Here is a 16,988-nt window from a genome sequence, read left to right as displayed (position 1 = left end):
GAGAAGGTAAAAGGAAAGAAAGGAAGAACGAAGGAACGAGGAAAAAATAAAATTGCGAACGAAGAGGGGAAAACGGGAGAAAAGGAACGAAGTCTTTCATGACCGATGGAATTCGTTAAGATAGCAGCAGCGGCATGAAAACGCGAGTTGAAAATATCGTGTCAATATTTGCGAGGCGCGTTCGCGAAAAAGTCCCCTTCCGGCGGAGATGACGACGGTCTTCTTGCCTCGCTACGAGAATTTAATATCGGACGTCCTAGTTCCTGCGAACCCAAGGCCGAGAAACCACCACGCCTCGTCGAGGGATTACTCAGCCGTATGCGTACAGATTTCTTTGTACCGGGAGTCAGCCAGCGACGATTTAGCGAAGGGCTTGATTCTCCGAAAGGAAGAAGAGAGTTGAATCACGAAGGAAAACTGTTTCCGCGTGACCTGTGCAGCTCTGGCTACGGCACACTGCTCGCATTCCTATTTCATTTCTTCCCGTTTTACTCGTAGCACGATCATTTCGAGCTGGATTTGAACAATTTTTTGATATTTTTTACCATGATGTTTAATTTCGTAACTTGGTCACGAATATTTTTTAATAGTTTAATATTGTTCCTCGGAGGCTGCGCTAAGATTTTACACGCAGCATTTTTTATACCTACTCTCTTGGAAATGGAGATCTCGAGGGATTTTATTTTTAATATGGAGAAAGAGAACGTTATAAAAATAAAATGCCGTTCGAGAGTAGCAATAAGAGTCTTTCCGGATGAACGTTTTTTTCTTTGCGAAGCATTTGAAATTTCAATTGAGGTTTACTTCAGCTGTACGCGAGTTCGTATATGCATACTTCGTTCGGTGTATTATACTTTATATAAATAGATGCAATTTGTACGACGCTGGATGTTGTATACTGTATACTCGTAACATAGAATATGAAATCTTTATTATATCTACTGTAGTATCGTGGACAAAAGGCCTAAGAGATGTCAGGTAAACCATAAACATTGTCGCGTGCCGAGATGCCGACAGGCCCATCAATGCGTCGTCGGTCCTTCAATTGAAGAGTTTCGTAGAAAAGCTACGTGACCCTGTCACGAACGGTTGCGGAACACGTGCGCGGTGGGGTTAAGACAAAGGGACGAAAGGGATGCTAAGGCAGAAAGACAAATTCACAGTCCGTGTCAGTGGAGAAGTCAGTCTGTATATTTAGTTTTACAGGTTCTATTTAATTTTATAGGCAGATGAATCGATGAGCCACACTCGAATCACGAAGTATGTGAATTAAACAATTTTTATGACGCTGAAACTTTATAATTGGAGGATTATCGAACGCTACGAACGATATTTCTTCTTGTTTTTAATCTGCTACAAGCAGAATTACCAGCGACTTAATTAATATTTGATAATTGGAAAACGGTGAAATCTTATTATCCATAAAACAAGGAGCGTTTTAGAGGAATGTCTCAAATGTTTGAAAACTCTTCTCGCTGGTTAGAGAAAGATCGTTAAAAATTTCAATAAAAATTAATACGAAGTAATAAAACAAAGAAACTATCATAAACTATCTGACGAAATAAAAAATTGTTGAATCAATCGTCTGTAAAAAGCAACGTACCGGAAAATTCCAGAAGCGTGAAAATTTCATCTCGCTTTCTAAAATCGACTGCGAGCAGTTTCGTCTTCGACAGTCAGCTCAACTTTTCGAATCGTAAATTCCGCCAAATTTTACGGAGCTCAGCTACATTTATAGAATCATTAAATTCAGACTTTCAAAGAACGAGTCACATACGTAACTTTCAAGTTCGAACGAGTATACTTCCCCGTGAAATTGGTCACGCGTAAAAATAAATTAATAACAGCGGTAAAACTGCGACCAAGTTATCCGTGAAAACTTGGATTTTCCGTATGTCAGAGAACGATGCAGGGTCCAAATTCCGCTGATTACGATGTTCGCGGAAAGTTTCGCGAAACAAATCGTCGAGACTGAAAACCCTTTGAAATTGAAGCACGAAACGCGGCAGTGTAAAAATACGAGAATAAATAGGATATTTGTATACGTATCTACATGCTCATTATAAATTCCTACTGAAACTTTTCCCCCCATTATTTTTAATTGCTTTCTCTCTGTTTGTTTCCTTGTTTCGCTTTTTATTTTATCCCTTCTTCTTTCTAGTGTAACTTCACGCAGACCTGAAAATCAAGTCTACACGAGCAATTAAAACGAATATAAACGAATTCCTATTAGAATGTAGTAATTAAAACAGCGTGGCAGAACAGCGAGGTACGTTCTTGTCAGCCGGCTAACGAGTTCCCTTACTTTTCTTATTACGCCACTATCTAATTTCCCCGCGTGCAATCTTCTCTCCCTTTGCGCGATTTTCTCACGTAACATAACGCCATGCATTCAGATCCGGCGGCGAGTCAGCGAATCTCACCGTGGGAATTTGTGCTCGGACAGGTTTTGCGGTAATAAACGGCGACGATTATTTTGGAAAACGGCACGGTACATGTAACGCGATATATTTTTCCCGCTTTTCTACGTCCCAGGCCACCCTATCACGCTTCAGATTTATATTTAAGGATTACCAACAATCCCCAGTTACGCTTGAAAACTTTCTTCTGCTTTCCTTTAACGTCCTTTCTTGAAAATAAATACCAACGTCCGATGGCAATGCGTCACTACGTATGGCTCGTAATAGGCCTCTGCGACGATCCTTTCTGAATTTCGACGAACTCGTGCGTGTATTATTTCTTCAATGATCACCAGAGTCGATGACGTAGTTGGGAGCCGCGAAAAAGCGACGAACGTATCTTTCGAGCATTCGTTTCATTCTTCGACGTACGTTGGAATATTTCAAGTTCCTCGTGCTTTTTGCCTTCTAAATATAGTTATATCGTACAAGCTGCCAAGAAATAACGACTACGTATTTTAAATTGAACGAGAAAAAGCAAAAGAGATACGAAGAAAATAATGAAACTTCTGTTTTCTTCGATTTCGAAAAAGAAGAGCACAGAGAATATCGAATAATTACTTATTGGTGCTGATGATAGTACTTCGTGATAGTTTAGAAACTCTCTGTAACGAAGAGCTAAATGTTATAGTTAAAATCAAGCTCCGTTCGTAGAAAGTTTCTCCACCAGAGACGTATATCTATGCAGAATTAGTCAAGTCCCGTTGTTAGTCAGACGAAAGTACAAGTAGAAGCATGGGCCGAGAGAGAGAAAGAGAGAGAGAGAGAGAAAGTGTAAGAGAGAGAGAGTGTGTGTGAGAGAGAGACAGTCAGAGTGAGAGTGAGACAGAGAGACAGATAGACAGATAGACAGAGAGACAGAGAGACAGAGAGACAGAGAGACAGAGAGACAGAGTGAGAGAGAGAGACAGAGAGACAGAGAGAGAGTGAGAGAGAGACAGAGAGACAGAGAGACAGAGAGACAGAGAGAGAGAGAGTGAGAGAGAGTCAGAGTGAGAGAGAGAGAGAGAGAGAGAGAGAGAGAGAGAGAGAGAGACAGTGAGAGAGCGTGAGAGTGAGAGTGAGAGAGAGTGAGAGTGAGAGTGAGAGTGAGAAAGAGACAGAGAGACAGAGAGACAGAGAGACAGAAAGAGAGACAGAGAGAGTACAACTCTATACGTGTAATTATTTCACTTTCGCTAGAATATTGTGTAGAGTAAAATTTAAAAAAATTAAATTCTAGTAGGCACATTTAAACATTTAACTTTGCTGTTCTTTCTGTGCTTACTTCTTCACGTTTCCTTTTCAAAATTTGGAACACGTTGTTCATGAAAAGTGTAAAAAAATACACAAAGAGTAGTAAAATTTAACGATAAGTAGTAAAGTAGCGAAGTATAATCTTGATTTTCAGAAAAATAGCGAAATTAAACATTCCTTGCTTCTAAGAATCTTTATCATACACCAAAGATATAGCCCACGTACTGCGTATAGTTATTTGCTGTAAATTACGTAAAATTATCCAAACTACTGTTACAAAATCTAACGTTGCTAAAATACAAATAACATATTTTCTAAAGGACAAGAAAAAGAAGATAATGTCTTTTTAAACGTAACAGAAAAAAGTTATATAGGACGTCAAAGGAACTTTTAGTTAGCTTGGTAGGCGGTTTTTTGTGGTCGACGTGATTGCGAAGAAAAGAATCGAAAGAACGCAATAGCTACGTCCACGGAATAGCTACGTCATGGTGACGGTAATTGTGCCAATACCCTTTCATCGAATCCCTAAAGATCAGGCCAATTCGGAAGATTACCTCCGACATCTCGAACTACAATCCCTCGTGGAATCACTTTCTGCCTTGAAAAATGAGAACGTCGATAGGACAGTATTTGATTACGTGGGAACAGAACACATTGCGTGCGCCTTGTTCGTCTTGTTTCGTGCGATCAGCTTCGACGTTTCGACGTCGATGAAATCTTTCGTCGGATATAACGATTTAATGTCTATCATTGCCGAAGACTAATCACGGATCTGCACGAGAAGATTTCGATTTCCGTTCTATCATGTGATATAGGAACAGTATTAATATTCTAGTAACGTAGAATTAACGTAACGTGTATAGAATTATTATAGAAATTATCTGTATAAACTAAAAAAAAAAAAAAAAAAAAAAAAAAAAAAATTGTACATTGAACAATGTTTAACCGAGAAGAATTTCTTCTTCAATTTTAATTACAAAAATTAATTTTTTCTTTTCATATTCTTGTCTCGTTCTTCTTAAAAATACTACATTTATGATGTTTTCATTCCTTATTTTGCCAATTGAAAATCGATATTTTAATACTAACAAGAACGATCAACTATTCGTCGAATTTGAAAGCTGCCGCCAATGGGATTGCTTAATCGACTCTTGGCCGAATCAAATACCATTCTCTCAAAATCGATTTAACGAGTTCCCCCGTTGAATTGTGTCTGTACACCCATTTATGTTTATCGCCAACACTTTTAATTCTAAGGATTAGGATCGAAGGATCGATTAGAATCAAAATTTAATCCTAATTTAAGGATCAAGTTTGGCAGCTTGAAACGACGGTGGAGGTATCTATACAGCGTGTCTGTAAGCGATGTGAAAACTCGTCTATGCGTATGGTAAGTCATCGTGTTCTTCCAGTAGAGCGCGCTGTGTTACGGCAATCGTTTTACGCGCGTCGGTACTTCAGTCGACGGATCGATAAAAAGTTCTTCCACTAACGTTTATCGATTAAAGTAGGAATCTGCATAGTTTTTTCTTAAAATTTGATTCGTCACGATTTATTTCGTGCGACGGTCATTTGATAACTAATTCGATAGATAGCCAAGTTCGTCTAGGGGAAATTCTTACGCACCAGTCTGCAAAGGACTGACGGTACCAAATAGGCGCATCAGATGGCACTATCAGTCGCAATAGTCGTTTTCTGAAACAAAAGTTCCCGATAATCTTACTGCATCTAAATGCAAATTTAGACGAGAGCAATACTTTTTCCAGCAAGTTCCATTTCAGTCTACGGTTACTGCTACGGTAAAATTAATGAACCGAACTGCTCTGTAGAGGAAAGACAACGGATAGAGAAGATGAGAAAGTTGCGATATTAATACATGTATGTTAAAATTGTGATACTGATTTTCGACAGTATGGTTTTTGCCGGGAAAGTTTTCAATTTTGCCTCGTGAATGCGTAGATTCTGGTTAATTTTACGAGGATGATTACGCATAACCAACAACCTGCTTATTCTGCAGGAATTTGACGGGAGGTGACTTGCCGTAACAACGCTAGTTATGATAGTGTCAGTGCTAATTATGGCATACTGCGCGAGCCAAATTAATCCAATACTAACTAGCTACACACGGTAAACAGTGGCGTTAAGATTTGCAGTATTCCCGCCCTCTCTCTCTCTCTCTCTCGCTCTCTCGCTCTCTCGCTCTCTCACTCTCTCTCTCTCTCTCTCACTCTCTCACTCTCTCTCTCACACTCTCACTCTCACTCTCTCACTCACACACTCTCTCTTTCTCTCTCTCTCTCACTCTCGCTCTCTCTCACACACTCTCTCTCTCACTCTCTCTTTCTCTCTATCTGTCTATCTATGTATCTTCCACAGCTATGCATAAGGAGAAAGTAATTAGAAAAATTGTTATTTGATGATGACATAATATACGAATATCGTATGAGACGATGGGTAGTAATAGTGATAGAAAGAAACAATTGAATATACTTAACAATAGATTTCTCGTATCTTCCCGTAGGGAGTAATAGATTTAGGGACTGTTCGAACAAAGACCGTTTGTCCGTTTGACGGACCATAATTAACTAAATCCTAAGATTTATAGTAGGTCCTTAGGCTAGCTGAAAATATACTGTGATGTTATATCGATACCTGACAATCATATTATTCGAAGAATAGGGTCTTTATGTAGCGAGTCACGGATCAGAAACCGTTAGAAAGTTTACTGTCGGGTGCCGCCACACATACATAATACGACAAATAATTGTAATTAAAATTGAAATGAATATCGTAAAATTAGTACATTACGTTTCTGGTAAATAATTTTTATCGAACGTTTCGGTGAATTTTCCTTCATCGTTTAATTTAATATCGTGTCGATTAAAATAGAAATATGTTAAATACTTGAAATGGAAATTCGTCTGTCCGAACAGCTTAGAATTTGAATTAATAATGCTTCTATTTTATTTATTATCCCTCTGACGTATGTATATTCGATTTGAACGGGAACTTCCTCTTCCCTAGGCATACTTGTATCGCGGTATCTATTAGTGGGATTTGCAAATATTGAGTGCTTTAGCGCGCACCAAATCCCCTGAATTAAAGCAGTGGCTCTCAAAATTGGCCAAATAATGAGACTCGGATATTAGAAAGCAGAACTTTTGTTTTATATTTTTCGATCAAGGAAATCCTCTTATTTTTCGAATTTATTTGGAATATTTCACTTGATTTATTCTTATTCTTTCCAGTGTTATTTCATAAATTACACAGCAATGTCGGTACTTTTCTATACTACGAGCGATATTTACAGCGCTTCTCACTTTCATCGAATTCTCCACCACTTACTTATTTATATTTGTGACAACGATAGAAAACTTCCGATTCGACTAGCGCTGTTTATTCGTTAAAACTTTTTTATCGCGTATATCCGAACATTCTGGCGATGCGGTCGGCTCGCACGAAAACCCCTGTTTAAACGAATATTCCGCAGCATCGCCGGCAACCACGGATACCAGCAAAATATTGACTGTCGAAACTATTCCGGAATCCTTATCTAAGGACTCCGCGAACCACTGGTCCGGAACGTCATCAATCAGTGGGAAGAGTGGCATAGCATCGAATCCATGCATTCGTACCCGTTTCAGAAATCGAGGCGAACAGTTAGCGAGAAGTTACATGTAAAACCCGTAAACAGTGGCGGAACATCCGAGAACAAAGACGAAATTATAGTCGAGCAACTTCGAGGGGCAAAGTTCGAACGCCGAATAAACACGGAGCTTTCATATCTGACTTTAACGACGAGATTCTTTTTTTCTTTTTTCTTTTTCTTTTTTTCGTGAATTGTGAAGAAGAACAGACTGCATTGTAGCGAACGAAGAAATTTAGTTTCTCTGTGATCTCTTTCCGATGGTTCGTCCACTTTACGGAGCTATGAGGATTCGCGATCCTGAAGACAAGGTTTTCGTTTAATTGCGAATATCTGTTTCGAGGAGTTATTATTGCAGGAAGTTTTGCGAGTCGCTCGACTGTTGGAATTTAGTGTAATCAGTAAACATTTGGGCGAGGCAGTACAGGAATTATGAAGTAAAATATCTCCGGGATTCTTCGGGTTCTGCAGCTTTCTCAATTCTTGGAATGCAACGTCGATTAATGATAACGCTGATTATTCGGCCGAACCAAACGACGAATCAGATAAAAGAACTGAAGAAATATTTTATATTTAATTCTGTTATTTTTGGAATTTTTTGTACCTGTATGAGGAAATAGGGAGATTAGTATAGTAGGAATGATGATGGAAACTTTCTGACGAATAGCGAATCCTTCATACGGTAGCCACAGAAAATATTTGCTCGCCACCCTTATTTTCTAACGAAGTGCTTCTATTTTTATCAGGTTTTATGCGCTTCATTTTCATAGTATCAAATTATTGTAGCTTTATGTAACTGTAAGCGACGTTATACGATACGAAATTTAATATTCTCGGATTTACTTAGTTAGAATATAAATACTGTAATAAATATGACGTTACAATTGAAGAGAATTAAAAGTAAACGATTTTAAATAACGAAAGGGATCAGAAATAAGGAAATCTAATATCGATTAATGTTTTAGAATAGAAATGCAAAGTGATTTGGAATTTTTCAGGGCGGTTATTACTCATCTCCTACAAGTTCGCAATTTGCGGCGTCAACCCCTTAACACTTTGACCACCACGCCGAAATCGCATGTTTTGCTGAGGACACCACGGGAATATTTTTATTATTCAAAGCATATAATGGCAAAATAATAATAAATTGACGATGTAAGACAACATTCTTCCCCAATGAACCGTTTATCTTATTGGGGGTCACAGATGACCACCGTGGCGCCTTGCTAACAGTCGATGGCGACATATTATAACAAGGCTTCGTTTATTTTAACAAACCATTCGCATTCGTTATTTCGTCGTAAGCAAAACCTGCAGAATATATTGTTGAAACGTGTAGAAGATATCAGTAAACGGTATTTGCTCATTCTATATGTAATGGTAAGGTATGTTCACACTTCTAACTTCAATTATACGATTATAAAGCACCACTTACGATTATTCTCTAAGGTGTGTTTATAATAATATTTGGAGATTACCTCTCAAAGATATGGATGCAAACACAGTGCACCGTTAGATGCAAGATTTGTTCTCATTCCTTTCTTTTATCGATGTTTTAATAAAAATGTTTAATTGTTTAATAGGACACTTTTTGTTTCAAAGTATCTTCTATTTATCGGTTATATTCAAAATACCCTAATTGTCAATTTTCATACAATTTTTACGAATGTAAGAAGGTCAAGCGCTCCGGTCATCAATGACCAACGTGGCAGTCAAAGTTTATACAGATATACGATTATAGAGCGTAATATATCTCTTGTAGGTAATATTTCAACGTTATATGTATCATTCAACGTGTTAATGTTTTATTAGATTGGCCTACATCAAATGAACTTGAAATCCACCTAGTTTCTTCGATATATAAGTATAAATAAAAAGTAATTTCCTTGTTATTCAATGTATTTTTGTTCGACCGTATTCGCGAGGAGACGCGTTCGTAGTCTAATGCATAAACGACAATCGTAATTTCTCGTCTCGATACGATTAAGAAATACGATTAACGACAGAAATTATGAAGCGATACGATAAATTTTAAATATGGTTAAATTTATGTAAAAGTTCGAGAGCGGTCAATTTGACCGCCGCTAAATACCTGATGGACATTTTGGCCGTAGAATGAATTAGAATAGATATATGGTAGGGTCACGAGACGTAATCATTCATTAGTATATGCGTTTCCAAGTACATTTCCAAGTATATATAAGTAAAACGTATTTTAAATATTTATATTATATATATATACACAAAACTCTGTACATTATTAAAAACAAAACGTTATCTTTCGTAATAAAAATCGTATTACTTTACGTCGATTCTTGTTAGAGCTTCAAAAAAGTAATAATTTCAAAACGATTGTAATAAATTATATAATTCGATCATTCATAGTAAATAGACTGGAGGTAAAAACAAATCACACTCAGTATTGCATACTTAAGCACTATTTATTATTAAATAATATCAAATACAAACTTATACAAAAATTAATAGAAAAGAGAATTACATTCCTTACGTTACTATCCTATATGTATTTATATATGCTTATGTTATATGTCATCATACATTAAAAACTATGAACGCCTAGTGGATTTTTTTTGATTGTACCTACGCCTTCTACCTCTAACTGTATTCTGGTCAGTTAGCCGCGGATACTCGTTATTTGAACGCGGTACTTCGACATCTGAACGTGGATTCTCGCCATTTACACGCGGATTCTGGTGATTTTTCTGCGAACTCTTTCGATTTGTGTGCTTGCAATTCAATGGATACCTGTTGTTGATCGGCGGACAAGTACCGTTGTTAGACGAACATGCGCCGTTGATCGGCGGATTCTCAGAATTGATAGGCGGATTCTCAGAGTTGATAGGCGGATTCTCAGAGTTGATAGGCGGATTCTCAGAGTTGATAGGTGGATTCTCAGAGTTGATAGGCGGATTCTCAGTGTTGATAGGCGGATCCTCGCCGTTCATCGCCGGATACTCGTCGTTTATGTTCGTATACGTTCCGTATATGATCGGGCCGTTGATTGGCGGATATCCGTAATTGATAGGTTGATATGCACTGTAGATTGGATCGTACAGGCCGTTGATCGGCGGATATCCGTAATAGATAGGTTGATATGCACTGTACATCGGATTGTACGGGCCGTTGATCGGCAGATATTCGTAATTGATAGGTTGATATGCACTGTAGATTGGATAGTATAGGCCGTTGATCGGCGGATATCCGTAATAGATAGGTTGATATGCACTGTACATCGGATTGTACGGGCCGTTGATCGGCAGATATCCGAAATTGATAGGTTGATATGCGCCATACATCGGAGCATACAGGTGGTTTATCGGTAAACCTTCAGAGTTGATCGGAAGGTACTGGTAATTCATCTGAACATACGGGCTGTTGATCGGCGGGGTTGAGTCGGTAATCACCGAGGTTGAGTCGGTAATCACCGAGGTTGAGTCGGTGGCCTGGGGCGTTGAGTCGATGATCGCCGAGGTTGAGTCGGTGGCCTGCGGCGTTGAGTCGGTGGCCTGCGGCGTTGAGTCGGTGATCGCCGAGGTTGACTCGGTGGCCTGCGGCGTTGAGTCGGTGATCGCCGAGGTTGAGTCGGTGGCCTGCGGCGTTGAGTCGGTGATCGCCGAGGTTGACTCGGTGGCCTGCCACGTTGAGTCGGTGATCGCCGAGGTTGAGTCGGTGGCCTGCGGCGTTGAGTCGGTGGCCTGCGGCGTTGAGTCGGTGGCCTGCGGCGTTGAGTCGGTGATCGCCGAGGTTGACTCGGTGGCCTGCCACGTTGAGTCGGTGATCGCCGAGGTTGAGTCGGTGATCGCCGAGGTTGAGTCGGTGGCCTGCGGCGTTGAGTCGGTGATCGCCGAGGTTGACTCGGTGGCCTGCCACGTTGAGTCGGTGATCGCCGAGGTTGAGTCGGTGGCCTGCGGCGTTGAGTCGGTGGCCTGCGGCGTTGAGTCGGTGATCGCCGAGGTTGACTCGGTGGCCTGCCACGTTGAGTCGGTGATCGCCGAGGTTGAGTCGGTGGCCTGCGGCGTTGAGTCGGTGGCCTGCGGCGTTGAGTCGGTGATCGCCGAGGTTGACTCGGTGGCCTGCCACGTTGAGTCGGTGATCGCCGAGGTTGAGTCGGTGATCGACGGATATGTGTAGACAATCGGTATGTACGCGCCATTCATCGGCGGGTGCGGTCCGTTCATCGGCGGGTACGGTCCGTTCATCGGCGGGTACGGTCCGTTCATCGGCGGGTACGGTCCGTTCATCGGCGGGTACGGTCCGTTCATCGGCGGGTACGGTCCGTTCATCGGCGGGTACAGTTCGTTCATCGGCGGGTACAGTTCGTTCATCGGCGGGTACGGTCCGTTCATCGGCGGGTACGGTCCGTTCATCGGCGGGTACGGTCCGTTCATCGGCGGGTACGGTCCGTTCATCGGCGGGTGCGGTCCGTTCATCGGCGGGTGCGGTCCGTTCATCGGCGGGTGCGGTCCGTTCATCGGCGGGTGCGGTCCGTTCATCGGCGGGTACGGTCCGTTCATCGGCGGGTGCGGTCCGTTCATCGGCGGGTACGGTCCGTTCATCGGCGGGTGCGGTCCGTTCATCGGCGGATGCGGACCGTTGATCATGGTATGCGGGCCGTTGTTTAGCGGATACTCGGAGTTAATTGCGTGATACGCACTGTTATGTAGAGAATATGGTCCGTTAATCGGCTGATTCTGGCCGATACCCGGACTATATACCGGATACCCGTCGTTGATGTTCGTATAAGTTCCGTTGATAGGCGGTTGCGATCTGTGGATCGGGGGGTGCGGTCCGTTGATAGGCGGATATTCGGAGTTTATTGCCTGATACGCACTGTTCATCAGAGTGTACGGGCTGATGATCGGCAGATGCTGGTCGTTGTTCGGCGGATATTCGCCGTTGATATTTGGATACATTCCGTTGATCAGCGGATTCTCACTGTGCAACGACTGATTCACGGCAGTTGTCCATGCATGTTGATTCCGTATCGAGAAATGCTGCAGATGCGGTGGTTTCCAACCAGCGCCTTTCTTTCTGGTATCGTAGCGCTTTTTTCCGCCTGTTGTGTTGCTCCACTGCTTATTCTTCTTTTGTTCTTTTGTTCTTTCTAAATGTGAATAAAGATTTCAGTGTTATTATTGTATGTTATTTACGAACAGACAGATAAAAGACAACGGTTTATTGATGAACAAAGACTTCGATGAAATTATTATAGGATAACATGTCAATAACGTGCATCGTCGAATAGAAATAAAATAAAATGTGCGATATGAATTTTATGAATGGTGTATTAAAAGCCAATACTTTCTTGTTAGAGAATGATAAACTCGTAGTTTGAACGACTCAATGATTGACCCAAACTACTGATGGTTTGTGTCAATATATTGTTAGCAACAAATTTACACATTTACATCTAAATGCACACAACTGTGAATAAACTGTGAATGTTTATGCATTTATTCTGCATATATGCTTTTTTATTGCACGTATAAAAGTAAAAATTCCTAAACATTGCATACTAGTCGTAATACTAACATACCTTTCACGCTGTTTTCTTTGCGAGGAGAAGAATGTGCAGGAATATCTTCTCCTAGCTGCGGTGGAACTGTAGGGTCCACTACGCTGTCCTCCACGGGTCTCGAGGTACCATCAGAGTTTGGTGCGCGAGGCATCGTGTTCGAAATATCAAGCATAACTACTGCTTATTTATTAAAATCTTGATCGTACTCCGCCAACAAGTCGACCAATAAGCGTGTTAAATTAAATAAACTCCACACGTTAGTTTCTAAAACGCGTCTATAAAGGTCAGCAGAATGTGGCTTCTTGTTCTTGAAATCGTAGATATTTTCGTATCTAACAACCTTAGCGGAATTAATTAGCACGCTCACGCTCCCGAATTTCGCGTTCGAAGATTCAATGCTTGTTTAATTAACAATTAAAATGTCACTTAACACTGAGATAACAATTAAAATATCACTTGACACTGAGTTACCAATTAAAGTCTTGAACGAAGAATTTTCGTCTACTAGCACTCGGGTAAATGGTGTCCAACTATTTAAGGTGTCATCCCTACCATCGGTCGCTCCCAGGGAGGGGTAGAAGTTAGGTATGTATTGTATAACATAAGAATTTTTGCAATAAGGAAAACCTCTAATTCTTATGGTTAATGAGTAATAAATCAGCTACTTGGGAATAATGTGGGTCCGAACAAATACGATTGAATAGCTGTGGATTATCTCGACCGAAGGATGGATTAGATTGTATGGTGCATTAATCGGATATAATAGCTTCGTTGTAGTATTTCCAGGTATACTCCAAGACTTGTTTTAAATATATATATATAATATATAAATATATATAATATATGTAATATATGTATAATATATAATATATATAATATATATATATAATATATATATATAATATGTATATATATACACACAAAATTCTTTATATTGTTAAAAACGAAACGGTACCTTAAAGTTGATTTCTTTTGGAGCTCCAAAAGAGTAATAATTTCAAATCGATTGAAATTAAATTAAATAATTCGATGATTCACAGTAAATAGACTCGTAATTAGCAACAAATAACTCTAAGTATTCAACAATTAAGTATTATTTTATATTAAATAATGTCAATGATTGTTTTCATAGATTCAACACTTTGAACGCCCTTGTGAATCTCCTTGATTGTACATGTAGCCCGCGTCTATACGTATATTTTCGCCATTAATCAATGGATTTTCGATGCACGCTTGAATCAAATGAACGACTACCTCGCAGGTTCCGTAGCGTTTTGGTATGAGTTTCACTGCGATCCACCTCTTTCTTTCTTCTTCTTTTTGTAGAGCTAAATGTGAGCAAGGATTTCAGTGATTCTACATTATTTACGGACAGACATTTAAACGATAACAGTTTATTACTGAACAAAGATTTCAATGAAATTATTATACAATACTTTATTAATGACGTGCATCCTCGAATTGAAATAAAACAATAATGCGCGATATGAATTTTTTGTATGGTTTATTAAAAGCCATACACTCTCTTGTTAGAGAATGATATACTCGTAGTTTGAACGACTCAATGATTGACCCAAACTACTGATGCTGTATTCCAACATACTGATAGTATTTTACAAATTTACATCTAAATATGCATTATTGTGAATAAACTGTGAATTTTTATGCATTTATTCCGCTTACATGTTTTTTTATTATTTATTTATTTATTTATTTATTTATTTATTTAATAAAAATTCCTAAACATTGCATATTCGTCGTAATACTAACATACCTGTCATGGGGCTGTCTATGTAACCAGGACAAAATGTGACTATATAAACAAACAAATGAGTCATATAGCTAATGGGACGGTTAAGCCGAGAAACTACGGATTTCCTACCACTAGAAGCAATTTACCAGGTAGTGATTCATTGTTCTCGAAAAAATTGTAATGACATATCTGTACAGGTCAGCAGAATATGGCTTCTTGTTTTTGAAATCGTAGATATTTTCGTAGTCAACAGTACCTGCAGTATTAATTAGTACGTTCGCGTCCCCGAATTTCACCTTCGCACATTCGATGCTCTCTTATACGTCCTTTTCGAGCCTCGCCTAAGAAGTATCATACAGTTATTCAATTATGGAAATATTATGTATTATCATTAATTCAGAGTTTCCATAAAATATGAAAATTTTACAATATGAAATTTCTATCGGATTACCTCTATTTTTTTTTTTTTTTTTTTTTTTTCGTATTGATTCCACTGTTTTCTTTAACTTGATTTCATATCAAATCGAACGAAACAGAATTGGAATTTCATTTCGTCGTTTTCTTAATTAATCGCCGATTAATTAGTCCTCGGTGATACAATACTTTCAACGAAGGATTTATTCGGCGATCTCGTACGTAAGTATAGCGTATAATAAATGCCATAAAAGTGATAGTCAGGATGAAAAATAAGAGAAATCGAAAGACGAGATTTTCGCGGGGGAACGCGGACGTTGAATTTTTATCTTCTTCAAGAATTATAAAACAATCCAGGCGCACGAGGGACGAGATAATAGCTCACAAAGCTAGCGTGGCTATTTTTTAAATTCATTAATTTTTTGTAAATTACGATGTTGTTTCTGCTAATTGTGACTTTAGCCCGGAAAAATTATGTGTGCAGGCGCTCGCAACGAAAAGCCATTGTAACGTTTCGCAGGGTTCAAGAGCGGAAAGAAGAATAAGGCCGCGTAAAGAACGCTTCTGAAAGGGAGGAAAAGGGGAATAGGAGGAGGAAAACAGTTAAAAACGGGACGGAGGAAAGAAGAATGAGCGGGCAAGTGAGGTTAAGTTAATTAATCCAATTAAAAACGTAAGTGTTGAAAACAGATACATAGAGATCTGTCCGTTTTTGTCCATCGTTTTCTTTCGTATCTGGTTCAGGGAAAATACTATCGAGCTCGAAGAATGAAATTTTATCGAATTCTTCCTACTGGAGAAAGAATTTCTTCCGATACCTCGTTTTTTGTTCATGCACTTCTAGAATGTTCATCTGCTGAACATATTGTTTATTTTATTATCTTCTATCTAATTCTAAAACTACGATATTTATATCTACACCTTATTTTAAATATGAAAATATCGTTACATTAAATTTCATGTAAATTCGTTTGAAAATTTTACGACCATATATAAATCTCCATGAACAAAAGTAGTTTTGTTGCTTAAAATTAAAAACGTGGTTTTTCTTCCATCGAAAATGTTACTGAATTGGCAGAAGGATGAAATCGTCGTGACAATATTTAGAATTAATTAGAAGACAGCGAGTATGAAATACGGACAAGCGAGAAGAGACAGCTGGGAAAGACAAAACTAAGGAACGACGAATACCACTAGCCAAAGATTGATAAAGATGGACTTGACAAAGATAAACAAAAACACTTGAAAACGGATAGTTAGGCAAAGGGTACAGACAAAAGTAAGAGAAGATGATGTGTAAAGTTTGGTATATAGATATAATAAGCATGTAAATAACGAAACAAGAAAGAAATGGACGAAGAAAATGAGACACAATTTCGTAAAGACATTTTAGGAGCTAGTTAAAGAAAACTAATATCGTTTTGTGCCACCCTTTTTGTAGTGGTTACAAGTATCTAGGCGAATATTAATTTTAATCTCAATAATAATTCCATTGAATAATTTACAGATTGATTCGAACTTCGATTAAAACGTTATATGAATTGCATTATACACAAACACAGTCCATATGGAATTTCCATAAAAACAGAATTATTAAAAAATCAACTTCGATCCTGTAGCATCGCATCGACTCGTTTTAGAATTTTAAACGACTGCAGTTTCAAACAGAATCGCGTCGGCACGCCTCGTTCCTCCGAAACGTAAGCGAAAGCCATTATCTCGATATTTGTTAGGAATGGCTTATGAAATATTATAAGTCACCGACAGCTGCAGATGCAACATTTGCATGGCGTGCATATGGACGACGGCCTCATTTTGAAATAGGCAAATGGCCGTTTAGTCGACCGGTTACGTTCGTCGAATCGCTAGATTTTAACGCTCATCGATCTGTCGCGTTAGTTGGAATTTAACGGACCCCGCGGTTAAATACTCGATGCCACT

At 39.1% G+C, this 16,988-nt stretch overlaps 1 protein-coding gene across 1 annotated transcript; it reads right to left on the bottom strand.

Annotated features, from left to right (window-relative positions):
• Positions 1–9,846: 9,846 nt before the first annotated feature.
• On the bottom strand, positions 9,847–13,031 carry LOC132907093 (uncharacterized). The gene is made up of 3 exons (XM_060959849.1): positions 12,899–13,031; positions 9,943–12,466; positions 9,847–9,859 (listed from the first exon to the last, which is right to left on the bottom strand). The coding sequence occupies exons 1-3, from the start codon at positions 13,029–13,031 to the stop codon at positions 9,847–9,849; spliced, it is 2,670 nt and encodes an 889-aa protein (XP_060815832.1).
• Positions 13,032–16,988: the final 3,957 nt, after the last annotated feature.

Source organism: Bombus pascuorum, chromosome 5, assembly GCF_905332965.1.
Source record: "Bombus pascuorum chromosome 5, iyBomPasc1.1, whole genome shotgun sequence".
NCBI lineage: Eukaryota > Metazoa > Arthropoda > Insecta > Hymenoptera > Apidae > Bombus > Bombus pascuorum.
Note: the sequence above shows the minus strand (reverse complement) of the source record. Positions and strands in the feature narration are given on the sequence as shown.

Bases quoted from the DNA above. Each gene is read 5' to 3' on its own strand.
- LOC132907093 (XM_060959849.1), bottom strand. From the start codon at position 13,031: ATGCCTCGCGCACCAAACTCTGATGGTACCTCGAGACCCGTGGAGGAC. The intron at 12,467-12,898 runs GTATGTTAGTAT...ATTCACATTTAG, and splicing joins CAAAGAAAACAGCGTGAAAG to AAAGAACAAAAGAACAAAAG.